This window comes from Sitodiplosis mosellana, unplaced genomic scaffold, assembly GCF_009176505.1.
Source record: "Sitodiplosis mosellana isolate CC-2019 unplaced genomic scaffold, AAFC_SMos_1.0 Smas_scaffold_38, whole genome shotgun sequence".
NCBI classification, from domain to species: Eukaryota; Metazoa; Arthropoda; class Insecta; order Diptera; family Cecidomyiidae; genus Sitodiplosis; species Sitodiplosis mosellana.
Genome location: NW_022595280.1, coordinates 1,351,300 through 1,363,977, shown reverse-complemented (window position 1 = coordinate 1,363,977; position 12,678 = coordinate 1,351,300). Strand labels below are relative to the sequence as shown.

At 37.3% G+C, this 12,678-nt stretch overlaps 2 protein-coding genes across 19 annotated transcripts in view; one reads left to right on the top strand and one right to left on the bottom strand.

Annotated features, from left to right (window-relative positions):
* Positions 1 to 12,678, top strand: part of LOC129569588 (paxillin) — a 29,800-nt gene that overhangs the window by 14,623 nt on the left and 2,499 nt on the right. For 7 of the 17 annotated variants that reach the window (XM_055448597.1, XM_055448591.1, XM_055448587.1 and 4 more), the window contains 8 exons: positions 6,267 to 6,409; positions 6,533 to 6,846; positions 7,147 to 7,247; positions 7,333 to 7,445; positions 10,384 to 10,504; positions 10,603 to 10,865; positions 10,957 to 10,995; positions 11,088 to 11,279. In XM_055448597.1, coding sequence (XP_055304572.1) covers positions 6,267 to 6,409; positions 6,533 to 6,846; positions 7,147 to 7,247; positions 7,333 to 7,445; positions 10,384 to 10,504; positions 10,603 to 10,865; positions 10,957 to 10,995; positions 11,088 to 11,279 — 1,286 coding nt within the window. Of the gene's footprint in view, positions 1 to 4,659; positions 5,931 to 6,266; positions 6,410 to 6,532; positions 6,847 to 7,146; positions 7,248 to 7,332; positions 7,446 to 9,235; positions 9,377 to 10,383; positions 10,505 to 10,602; positions 10,866 to 10,956; positions 10,996 to 11,087; positions 11,280 to 11,445; positions 12,027 to 12,678 lie in introns of those variants that run through there. The other 10 variants (XM_055448603.1, XM_055448600.1, XM_055448601.1 and 7 more) reach the window with 7 other exon arrangements.
* LOC129569589 (uncharacterized) lies at positions 1,823 to 4,738 on the bottom strand. Of its 2 annotated transcripts, none has more exons than XM_055448607.1 (4): positions 2,737 to 4,738; positions 2,195 to 2,671; positions 2,032 to 2,131; positions 1,823 to 1,963 (listed from the first exon to the last, which is right to left on the bottom strand). In XM_055448607.1, exons 1-3 carry the CDS (start codon positions 3,116 to 3,118, stop codon positions 2,052 to 2,054), a joined length of 939 nt encoding a protein of 312 aa, XP_055304582.1. In that variant the 5' UTR covers positions 3,119 to 4,738; the 3' UTR covers positions 1,823 to 1,963; positions 2,032 to 2,051. The 2 variants fall into 2 exon arrangements, with proteins under 2 accessions (XP_055304582.1, XP_055304583.1); XM_055448608.1 differs by lacking the exon at positions 1,823 to 1,963 and adding an exon at positions 1,965 to 1,983.

Sequence of the window (12,678 nt, the reverse complement as noted above, 5' to 3'; positions counted from 1 at the left end):
TTCTGCTAGAAAAAAAACATAACCTTTCAAAACATGAAAGAATACACTGATGGTGAAGAGAGAAAAACGGTCGGTTGATCGTAAATCATGAATCGAAGTCATTGAGAAATTGCAGTATTGATATATGTCACCTTGACGCTGAAACCATTGAGCATACACTTCACTTCAACGACATTCTCGTTCATGACATTTTCGAGTATAAATTAGTTTTCTTATGCAGCGGTTGATGACATTTTTACACATGTAAACAGCGAATGCGATGATGTCATTCATTCATTCTTCAGAAAACCAGAAAACAACATCTCTCAAAAAGCCAATCAATGTTTCTCTTCAACATGTATGGTGATTATTTTGGTGGGTTATTTGTTCAAATACCGCGAATATTCATAATTTGCTGTTCATCTAGCTAGTTGTCAGCTTTGCCTAACAATCTAAATCATTTTCATCGAAATTAATTTATTCGCCATTCGATAAAAGATTACGCAATTGCGTGGGCAGAGCCTGTTTCTCTCTCTCTCTCTCTCGTTGTGTGCTGCTTGTTCAGTGAACGAATAGCGCTGTCAGTGTATTTGGTTCAATTAAATACCATTCAATAATGCTCCCACCATATAAATGACACACAAAAGAGTACATGTCGCCTTGTTGCCTGTAACACCTCTGATATTTATTTAGTCAATGAATGTTTAACATACATTTAAATTAAAAAATTTTATTTACAGCAAGTGCCAATTGACTTTTATTTTCACGTTCAATGCCAATTCAAAATGAATTGAATTTGACCAGAGTGTGTGTATAACAGAGTGAAAAACGCCGGAAGTTAGGCAAAAAAGTTTTATAACTGAATCGATCATTTGGCATCTACACAATATTCGAGCCGAATGAGTTTCGACTACACGCACAAAAATGTATTATGAAGTGTTTATTGCTTGGTCTCATCACGGTATAATACATGATATTCATTACCGCATGTTGTTTTGACGCTTTGCGTGCACCAAAACACATCAATTTTCATTAAGAATGTTAACAGTTTCGAACAGAGAAAAAAGTCGACACCACAAAAATGGCTGCACTCGATCATTAACGCGAATACAAAGTGAGAAGTTGCGTCATCATGAGGAATTCCAAAAATACTTCGAATTCATTTGGATGGAACGAATGATTCAATGCAACAAAACTATTTGTAGCAAACGCTTCCAATTTGATGAATTGTTACGGTGGACAATCGAAAGAATTTTCCATCATGGTTTGAAATTTAGTAACACAATGTGTAATTTATTTTCATTTCACTTGAACAATGTGCATTTCTTTTTCAATATGCTGTATGCAATATGCAAAATCCAGTGATAATAAATTGCAAAATTTGGTGAAAAGAACAACGAAACTCTCGATCACTTTAACGGCGGTATTTAACGGCAGCATCCACATGAACGAGTCACTATGATAATCAGTGCAAAAAAAAGAGGGAGACAAAGCTCAAAAGTCTCGACACTTATCGTGTGTTGAAGTCTGATTGTTTTTCGTTAATCCCATTTTACCGCAACCCATCTGACTTAATCAAGAATCCCGTGTTTAAAGTTGATTCAATTCACGAAAGATTAAATAATAAGAAATGGATGCATTCATTATCTGTGATTGAAAATGATATTCATGATTGGAATTTCTAGTGCGCACAATACGATTGATTGACAAGTGAAAAGCTTACATTTCCAAGAGCTTCCAAATTGCAATAAACCATGCCCCATCCAGAGAAATTGATCTCTTCTTGCGAACGGGCAATGATCAAAACAATATACTTCCGGAATATGGCTGGAGAGTCGTACCACTTCAAATTGTAGGCAGCAAAGCCAATGTCTTTAATATGATCTATTGCATGTGATGCATAATTGCAAAATGTAGCAGTTAAAAGTAAACCGACCATTACGCAAATGATGCTAAAACCAACGGTAACCGGGTCAAATTCGCACTAGAGAAAAGAAGAGGTAGCTATGGTCTGACAGTTAAATCTAAAGCAAATCGATAGCGAATATTTACATATTCCAGTGTATAAATGGTCATTGCAATAAAAAGTGCCATTGGTGGTAAAAGCCAGAATATTCCACAGCTGTACATTGATGCAACCCAATTGAAAACACTTTAGAAAAACCAAAAATTCCCCATTAGATTCATTGAAATGTAAGAATTGAAGATTACTCACTCATAAATACTCTGATGAATTCCAACAAATTGCGAAATGTCGTATGGACTTTGTTGTATATGTAGGCCGTTTTGTAAGGATTTCGCTCAGCGATTGCTTCGTCAATGTCTCGGTCAATTGATGCGGCCAGTATATCAATGTGCTCGGAAATGGCAGCGATATAATGGTAACAAGATACAAAGTAACCGGTCACCGGTACCAGAATCGATGCAAAAGCAAAAGACATGCTAGCGCAAACGAACCAAAACAGGTACCAACCCAATATAGTTTGTGTATTAAACGGCATTTTCAGATTGTATGGTAAAACTAATTTCTCAGCGTCAAAATTGCCCGTAACAAGGTAAAAAATGGATTTGGCAAAAGCGGACACATAAATTGCTTGCTCGAGATGTGTATAACGTGAAACTCTTTCGGTAAATGTGCGACAATATTGTTCGCGTCGCCAATAATTCTCGTATATTTTCGATTCATCCACAGCTGAGTGATAAAAAAACGGAACACTATGTTGTAATCAATTCAAGTACTATGCACACTATTATTACCTTCATCAACAATTGACTGCAACCGTTCGTGCAAGGCTGTCACATCGTCCGAGTTAATTCCAATGCCGATGTACATGGCGACCGATTGAATACCACCGATAATCATAGCACAAGTTTGCAACGAAAGAAACAAATCATCATAGTTATGCATAACAAACTGTACACTTGCCACAGTTGACCAGGCCAGAAAGAATACGATGAAATAATTTGAAAAAGTCGTGTAAAAACTATGGGGTGGCGTTAGTAAACTGCAGCGCCGTAGCCAGAAAAAAAAATTGGAGGGTGCAAAATCGAAATTTTTCTTTTGTTGCACCTTTGAAACCCGATTTTGCGCCCGAACTTGTTGCACCTTTGAAATTTTTGGAGGGTGCAATGCACCCATTGCGCCAGCCTGGCTACGGCGCTGGTAAACTGGCCGATATTATTCCCCATCGTGCACTTAAGATTTTATTCAAATCAAGCACGGTGAATTTGGTCATTGAAAAATTGGTTTTGGGAAAAAAAATCGATTAGGATTTTCTGCTTTGCAGAGAATAGACCGTAGACTTTGATTTCACAAACTCAACTAAAATGAACATATCGTCATTTTCTATGCGAAAACATTTTCCTTAAAACAGATACTCCATGTTAATTGCCCGTAGATAATAAAAATTTCACAACATCGACGTGGATTGAGCAATCAATTGCAAATCGATTTTGGACGTAGTTAGTTGCTACGATTGCAATAAATTCACTTGATTTTAACGATCAAACACGCAGTATATAGTTTTCGTGAGAATAAAATCCTTGTTGCGTGGAAAACATAACAAATGTCCAAATAATTATGTCTGTTGATTTTTTTTATGACTTGTGATAACCGTTTTTCTCTGGCTGCTTTTTGGAAATTGAACCTTCGTCTAAAATCGATACGTTATTGATTGCTCAATCAACATTGATGTTCTGAAGCAACTATCATTTGTGAGCGATTACCCACTCTGAGAATTGGGACAAAAAAAGTATATATTGCTTTCACTTGGGGATTTGGAATGAAAAATTGGGAAAATCCTTTAAAAGTGTGATTTCTTCAAGGGCGACCTTACATTCTGTTGAAAAATAGTTGCGATGCATTTGAGATACCTGATTAATTGAATAATTTATTTGAAAAATTCATGCAAAGCATTCGGTTTTAACTGAATAGTTTGGCAGTGGACAGGCAGAAAATTCGATTTCACACCATCATAAGCATTGATGAACAAGTGTACGTCGATCATCTAAAAATGTTTTTTTCTTCAACTACTTAAGCAGTCTACTACTGCTGCTTTCTGGACATAGCATAAATGTGATGCCTTTCAATTCTACCAATGAAATATTCACAGTGGAAAAGCCGCCAAAACAAAATATGTGTCAATGATTCAAATCGTAGATGCTAAACTTTCATTTTCGTGTTTGATGTTGCAATGAAATGCAACTAATTAATGTGATTCGATGCTTTTATTCCCATGACAATTTGATTTAGAACCAACGACAACGACGTCGACGCTGTTGGCGATCAGAATTGGCCCATCAAAACTACCGCGTCGATGAACAGCAGTAGTTTTTCGATTTGGCGTTGTGTGTTGTACTAACACTGATACAGTTTGTAGTTAGGTGTTGTAAATTGCGTAAGACGCGACAGATCTCATCACCAAGCACTGTCACTCTTTTTTGATGTGAAACGTTCACAACAACGCACACAAGAAGATTTATTGAAGTGACGGAAAAAAATTAAATGAAAATTTGCTTCATAAATAACAACACGCACATTCGTACCTACACCGTTTCGTGCTCTCTCACACTCACTCACTCACTCACTTGCTCACTCTATCTAGCGCCTGTTGATATTGGCACACATCATACCGTTATACACGAATCATTTTTTTTTTCGTGTGGCGCGCATAAAATTTCATGTGTATCATGGCGGTTGATGTTTAATGATCTAGTTCGCTTCTCTCTAAAAATGTTTACAACAAGTCAGTTTTTTTCGGTGCTGTGACGCTGCACAACGCGTTTTTGTCGAATTGCTTCGCACTTACTCGGTATCATCGTCTGTTGTTCTGACAACACCACAACGAACAGAAAGAAAAAATAATAATTTAGTATGCAATTGTGATATTGAGTGCTTGGAAATTGGAAAGAGAGAGGGAGAGATTCTGATAGATAAATAGATTCTTGATACGATCGAAAGTCCGGAGTTGTGGATTACTAATTAAACCCCGAGAGGATCTGCACTTGATTGGTGCGATTTGACTATCGATTTCAACAAGTCGCGAATTTCCGCTAGCGATTATCATAAATCAACAAAGGCGATTCTTTTCAGTCGGAATTGATCGAGCGTATGAGAGTGTATGTGTGCGCTGGTTGGATATGTGTGACAATATTTCGCCTGGATGGTGTTAATAGATCTAAATGCTGATGTATTTAGCAAAAGAAAAACAAAGTTAGATTGAAATTGTACGCGTGAATTGTTCCGGAGCGTTTATTTCTCGCTTCGTTTTGTTGTTGTTGACTTAAATTATTCTCTTTACTCCACCAATCTCACTCACATCACATGTCTCTCAATGTCTATTTATAACCGCTTGTAAGCAAACTCTTTTTTTTCGCTCTGCAGCTTGTGTGTGTTTTTGTTTTGCTTTTAATTTACTTCGTTCGTGTTGCAAGTCGGACAACAGATTTATTTTCAGTGTAAACATTCAATTGGTTGCAAACAAAAGAGCATCCCGTTATCACGTTCTACCTTGAATTCGAAATGAAATTTAAACGCGAAGTTCAGAATTACGAGCGACACACATCTTTTGCATTGAAATTCTTTATGACAAGAGAGTGAGAGTGCGACGTGTTTGTCTGTTCGATTTGATAGCAGAGTGAATGAGTGTGTGAGTGTGTGTATGTGCCCTCGTGAGCGATAATATTTCGCAACAAAATTATGTATGATGAGTTTTTTTTGACATTCATATGGAAATGAACGTATTTGAATTGAGGTGAAAGAGTCTTTTCGCTGGCATTTAATTGCGTGTATCGTCTTTCTATATTCTTGAGTGTAGATACAACGAACGATCTTCAGCCAAAAATAAAATCGAAAAATACTATTTAAAAAAAAAAACCGAACATCATGAGCAAATCTCTCAACGCCAACTTTTCGGGACCATTTAAAGTGGGAGCATACGAAAATTATTTGAGTAAGTTTTCGATTGAGACGAAGAAAATATATTGCTGAATTATATGGTCTTTTGAACGCACACACAGTGTGTATTACACACACACACACGCAGCTCAAGCAGTTTATCGTCAAGCTGAAAATTTTGCGAAATTTATGATTTATTTTCAATTAAGAAAATGTAACGCATTGGAAACCACTGCCACCAATATGCGAAAATATCACCTTGTTATTGACTCAAATCTATCTTAACTGACTAGCGATTCGTGACTCACGTGTTTTATTTTTAGCCGCTTGAGAAGCTTGAGAAACTTGAAATTGATCTCCTTTTGTCTTTTTCTTGTTGTTTTTTTTACAGACGCTCTTCTTGCCGACCTGCAGAACAGTGTGCCAGGAGGTCAACAAAATCCACTGAATCACTTGAGTCACGCGTACACTGGCCAAAATGGAAACGCCAGCTCGGGATATGGCTCGTTGCGCTCAAGGCCAACTCCACAAGCGGTAAGAGAACCTTACTATAAGAGGGAGACTTTTCACATATTTCAATTTCACATTTTGAACTAATAAATATCTCCAACTTTTTGAAATAGTTAATAATTTGATAAAATTCAATTTTATTTACAGACTTCACCTTACCAAGAAGTACGAAGAGTGATAACAACGGATCAAAAATCCGCACCTGGTTCGCAATACTCACAAACCAACACACATTATAACAATCAAAATGGAACTGGAACCGCTGGCAATCTGTCTGAATTGGATACGCTTCTGCAAGACTTGAGCCAAGCTCGTTACGGTGCCAATTTGAAACCCGTTAAATCTAGTCTTGGATCACAAAATGAATTGAATGATTCGATTAAACGGCCATCCGTTGATGATTTGTTAGAGGAGCTGAGCAATGCACAAGCCTCTGGGCCCGTGTATGCAGTGCCAAGTCGGTACGTTAATTTTCATCTTTTTCAGACCAAAAAAAAAAAACAAAATTCGTTTTCATATGAATTTCAAGAAAATTTTGTCTTCATCAATCATACATACACTCATGAAATCTCAAATTAGTTGAAATGCTCGCTGAAAATCGACCTCAACATTCATAGATTTTGGCTAAATTGCGTCTTTTCTATTTATTTATCACTTTTCTTCGAATTTTTTCTATAATTTTGGCCTTAAAACTTCAATATAACGAAGAAATGTCAATAATTCAAAATTAATATTTCAATCTCTTTGAATTTATTCTTCAGATTTGGTTCAAGCAAATCACCTGGAGGAAAACATGTGACGATTACAGTTCGCGAAACAAAAACGGAACGAATGACTCCGGTCAATCAGTCTGGTCATCCTGGTGAGTTGATCCTTCCGAAAAAAAAGGAGAAATTGCTATTTCGATTGAAAATTGTCTAATCATATTCATTCAATTACCTTACCAGGCGACCAAGAGGTTATTCAAAAAGTAATCCAACATTCAAATTCAGCTGTACCACATGCTTCGACTGCTACAAGAGAGTTGGACGATCTGATGGCATCGTTATCTGATTTCAAGGTACGTGTTCAATCAAAAACGCCGCCTACTGATTTTTCTAATTTTCATATCAAAATCGCATAAGTAACACAACTAACGTATGATGATTGCCAGTTGAACAGGTATTTGAGAATCGGTTTGAGGTACTGAACCAGAGCGATGAAAGTGATTTCGTTGTCGGTGCAGTGTAACCTTGCTGAGCTGATACAAACTAACTTGCACACTAAAAAAAAATCTGAAATGATTGTGACTTATGGGATTATTGGCCGACTCTTTCTCAAATTCGAAGCGCGTCAACTCAAGAAATTTCGTCGTATAAAAAAACAACACCCGCATCCTAAAAGCTTGAAGCAACAAAGTTGTTCTCAAAGATGGGGCAAGAAGACGACGACTGGCAAATGTTTATCGAGCAAATAACGTAACAAATTAATGTACTAACATGTTAATCTACATGTTTTGACAGCTTGATCTCAACGATAAAGCGTAATTGTCACAGTGTTCGGTTTGCCAAAATGTTCGGCACATTAAAAATTACATGTTCAATATATATTCCGAAAATGTTTGTCGCGTATTTGGAGAGCGATCGAACGTTGTTTTCACAGAGAAACGAAAATAATGTACCGTGTTTTGAATGTTAAGCGGGAGCATATTTATAAAATGACCCATTAAATAATTCACTGAATTTGTTTTTCAAAAGTCGGGTCGGTCGACGAGCACATGGCTGGTGACAATTTCGTATTTGGATCAAGCACACAAATAGATTAGCGATTTTCTCTTTGTTTATGTGTTCTGTCGCTCATATGCGCCGATATTTCACTGAATCGGAACAAATTACGTCGAAATTATCTTCCGCTCCTTTTTGAGGTTGCACCAATAAAATGCACTCATTTAATGCCGACTCTCTTAACATGTTTCTGCTTTCTCTCGAGCACTTGCTGAGTTTGAACTCGCCTTGAACCATAAAACAATTCAATTTAATGGAAAATGTAACGATTCGGAACATAAAATCCGATGAAAATCAAATTGTTTTCTGTGATCCAGAATTGATTTGTTTTTTTTTTCGTTTCAATGAAAACGAATATAAGTGTGTGATTTGTGAATGCCTAAAAATACAGAGAAAACAAAATAATAATGTGAAGAATATTCGGCAGTGGCACTGGGTGTGCATGCGTTGAATCACTCGCCGTTCACAGTTGTATTATGCCCAGTTTAATCGAGCGCGTCGTCTCTATTGTCGATCGCGAAAACAAACCAACAGAATGAGAAATCAACTGATTCAAGAACACAACAATATTCTCGCCCATAGAGAGTTTCGATTCGATTTCATGCGCGCATATTCGCCTCACATCAGATATAAATATAGAAAAATTTATGAAGCATATAGAAAATTGGTTGGCGTCGAATCCTTTCTTGGATTCGGGTGCGCATCATATTCATGGGCGCACAATTGTGGCCTGTTCGTGCGCACGCACACACTTTCGCGGACTGACTCCACACCAGCGTATGATTCACAAGCGCTAACTAAGTATGTTTACAATTGGCTAAATCGGTATACACACGTCAGCCGTTTGCTTCATCTATCACGATACAATCGATGCAAACAGAATTCGAAGCGAAAAAAAAGAAGAAAAGAAGTCGAGCATTGTAAATGTTGCGTTTGCGTACTTCTATTCCCCACTTTCTACGCAAACTTCGGAATATAAAAAGAGGAAAAAATCGAGGATTTTTTTTTTATTGAATTTCTCAAGATCAAGCGAAATTTTCACTCGAGAAAGAGACAGACGATTTCCCAACATCTTGTTTGGAGTCGGCAAGAGTGAGAACATTCTATTTGATTGTGTATTGAGAGAAACGAAAAAAAAACCACTTCGTGAAAACTTATAGGCAGCGCCTCACCATTTTGTATAAATCGCAACGACTGCTTCTTTCAGTCAAACAACAGTGATCAAACGGTTAGCATCTCATTTTCAATTTGTTGATAATTTTTCGGATTTTTCGCCATTCTCTTCGACTTCGACACATTCCGTATTCAACTGGAAATATTCGCACGGATTTCAATTGGATTCGCATATTTTTTTGACGAATTTAACGATTTTATTGTATTATTCAAACGTTTTTGAGGTTTTTTTCGGCAATTTTCTTCGATTTTTCGGCAATTTTCTTCAAGTTTTATTTTAAAATCATCTTTAAATTAACTGCGTCGTTTGACTGGAGCTCGACTGTGATATTTTTTTCAATTTTATAATCGAATCGTGATTGTTCTAAAGATTTTCTTCAGATAAAGCATCATTTTCAAAAAATTAAATCCAAAATTTGGAAGGTTCAACCCAATTCAATTTTTTCATTTCCAATTTTCAATCCATTGAAACGATGCTAATAAGTGTTCATATTCAAAAGTCACCAGCTAGGGCTCGGCTGAAGCGAAAAGCTCATTTTCGAGTTAGACCGAGTAATTTGTCAACAGCTCTCAGCAGACGCAGATAATATCATTATCGAATTATGTAAGGCCGGAGATGGGTTCAAAAATAAATTCACAACTCACGGAATGTACAAATAAATAAACAAAACGCACAAATATCGCCAAGCCCCGAAGATGAAAACAAGACGTGAGCGCGCGATCGCGCTGCAAAATTTTCTTCTCGATTCGGGTTATAAAGTCGTTAGGAGAGAGAGAGAGAGAGAGAGAGAGAGAGAGAGAGAGCGATGGGGAAGAGAGAAAAAGTCATCACATATCGAATTTATTTTTAAAAGAGATAGCGTGCAAAAGGAAGAAGAGAATCGAGCGAAAATAAAAAAACTGCACACTTGAGAAATCATATAATAATTTCGGTCGGCGGTTGGCTAATTTAGATAAAGAGAAAGGCAGCAGAGAAGAGAGAGAGCCTATTACTTCACGCTATTAATAATAACTTTTTCGGTGTGTCTATTTTCGTTCACCACCGACATTTTCACATTTCAGATTAACTCCAGCGCTCATCAGCAACAGACGGTTACTGAGTACGCAAAACCGAATCAAGGTATTTCGTATTCGCACCAGGAGACAACTATTCATCATAACGATCAATTGGATTCTATGCTAGGTTTGTACCATCCAGCCAAACAAACAAGCACACATTCAACGCGTTTCGAATACATTTTTTGACAAAAAATTTTTTCTTCTGTTGCGGGGGAATTGCAGGAAGCCTACAAGAAAACATGAATCGTCAAGGAGTTACCACAACACAAAAAGGATGTTGCAGCGCTTGCGACAAGCCAATCGTTGGCCAAGTGATTACTGCTTTGGGTCGCACATGGCATCCGGAACATTTCACATGCAGCCACTGCTGCCAAGAGTTGGGCACACGCAACTTCTTTGAACGCGATGGAGCACCATATTGCGAGCCAGACTACCATAACTTGTTCAGCCCACGCTGTGCCTACTGCAACGGTGCCATTTTGGATGTACGTCGACAAACAACAGACAACCATTTGAAATGGAAAAACAATTTATGGGATAACATCTAATCTTTTTTCTTTGTTTTCCTTTTTATAGAAATGTGTTACGGCATTGGACAAGACCTGGCACACTGAGGTTTGATTTTTTTTAAATTTCTAATAACATTTTCTAAATATTTAGAAGAAAAAAAATAAATTTAATATCAATTGTTTTGGAAAAAAATTTAGCATTTCTTCTGCGCTCAATGCGGTCAACAATTCGGCGAAGATGGCTTCCATGAACGGGACGGTAAGGCCTATTGCCGCAACGATTACTTCGACATGTTTGCACCAAAGTGCAGTGGATGCAACCGCGCCATCATGGAAAACTACATCTCAGCATTGAATGCCCAATGGCACGCTGAGTGCTTCGTCTGCCGGGTAAGTCACAACCCATTTTATCTTTATTTCAAGAAAAAAAAACTGATTTGAATTGGCAACAACAACGCGAAGTGTCATTTGCTTGACACCAAATGGAAGCTTGTGTGGAACATTTTACTGTGAAAATTTCGATTTTGTTAACTTTTCCAACTTTTTGATACAACAGGATTGTAAAAAACCAGTCAGAGGTAAATCATTCTATGCAATGGAGGGTAAACCAGTTTGCCCGCCATGCGTTGGAGTCGAAGCCGACGATTAAACACACATACAAACACAAGTACACAAACACAATCACACACAATTACACAAACACACACACAACACACACACACACACAATAAAACACACTCGAACGAGCTCGAAGAGAAAAGCAAGCAAATCAACCAGCAAACGAAATATCAATAATGCATTGAGATGATCAACCGAACGATGTGCCATGCAAACAGTGCACACACAGAATTATGCTGCAAATGCTTATGCCCTTGCCCCTTTTCTTTTCTTCTAGCACTCAAACACAAACAACATCAACACTTGTCTCTAGGGAAAAAAAACAACACACATTTCTGAAACGATCCCTTTTAACCAACCAAAATCGAAGAACTGGCCACCTTTTCAATTGTGCTGAAAAGAGCCAATCTTCGATTTTAGATTATAAGTTGATTGAACAATTTATTTATTATAATTTTCAATGAATTGTATTTGCAATGGAAAAATAAAGTTAAAAAAAAATAAAAAAAGAAAAAAAAACACAAATAACAAAAAAAAAACAAACACAAAAAACAAAACCAATCCAAATAAAAACAGAAAACGGGCGTGACATCACCGTTTCACGCGGCTTGGCCAGTCAGTTGGTCAGTTGCTAGGGTAATGTCTCGGTCCGTTATCTGTGTCTTCAAGCCGTGCGTAGGCGTGATGTTCAAGTTCATGTCACGTTCCACCGCATCGCGTCGCACTCGATCGCTCCGGCGATTGGTTGTGTCACTTGTGTGTGACACAATTTATGATGTGCAAATGACGCCATTTTTTTGCGGAAAATCCTACGTATCGCGTCCTCAAGACCTTCGAAGATCCACTGAATCATTTCACGTAAATGTCCGATTGACGTGTTGGGTTTCCTTCCGCAAACACTACCGTGTCACGGAAGAGGTACGCCATCACAATTCAATACGCACATTTCATGTTTAAAAATAGATTTTTCTCTAATTTAAAATTTTCTTTGATTAATAAAGCTATATAAACAGATGATTCATTCATTCGCTGTCTCCATCGGCTCAATGGAATTCGGTCAAAACCTGTTGAGACTATTCCATTTCATCGACGATTTCGTTTTCAATTTTCCAAATCCAATTTTTGTTCCATAGTTTTTAGCTTATATTTTCCATTTGCAAATACAATTTCA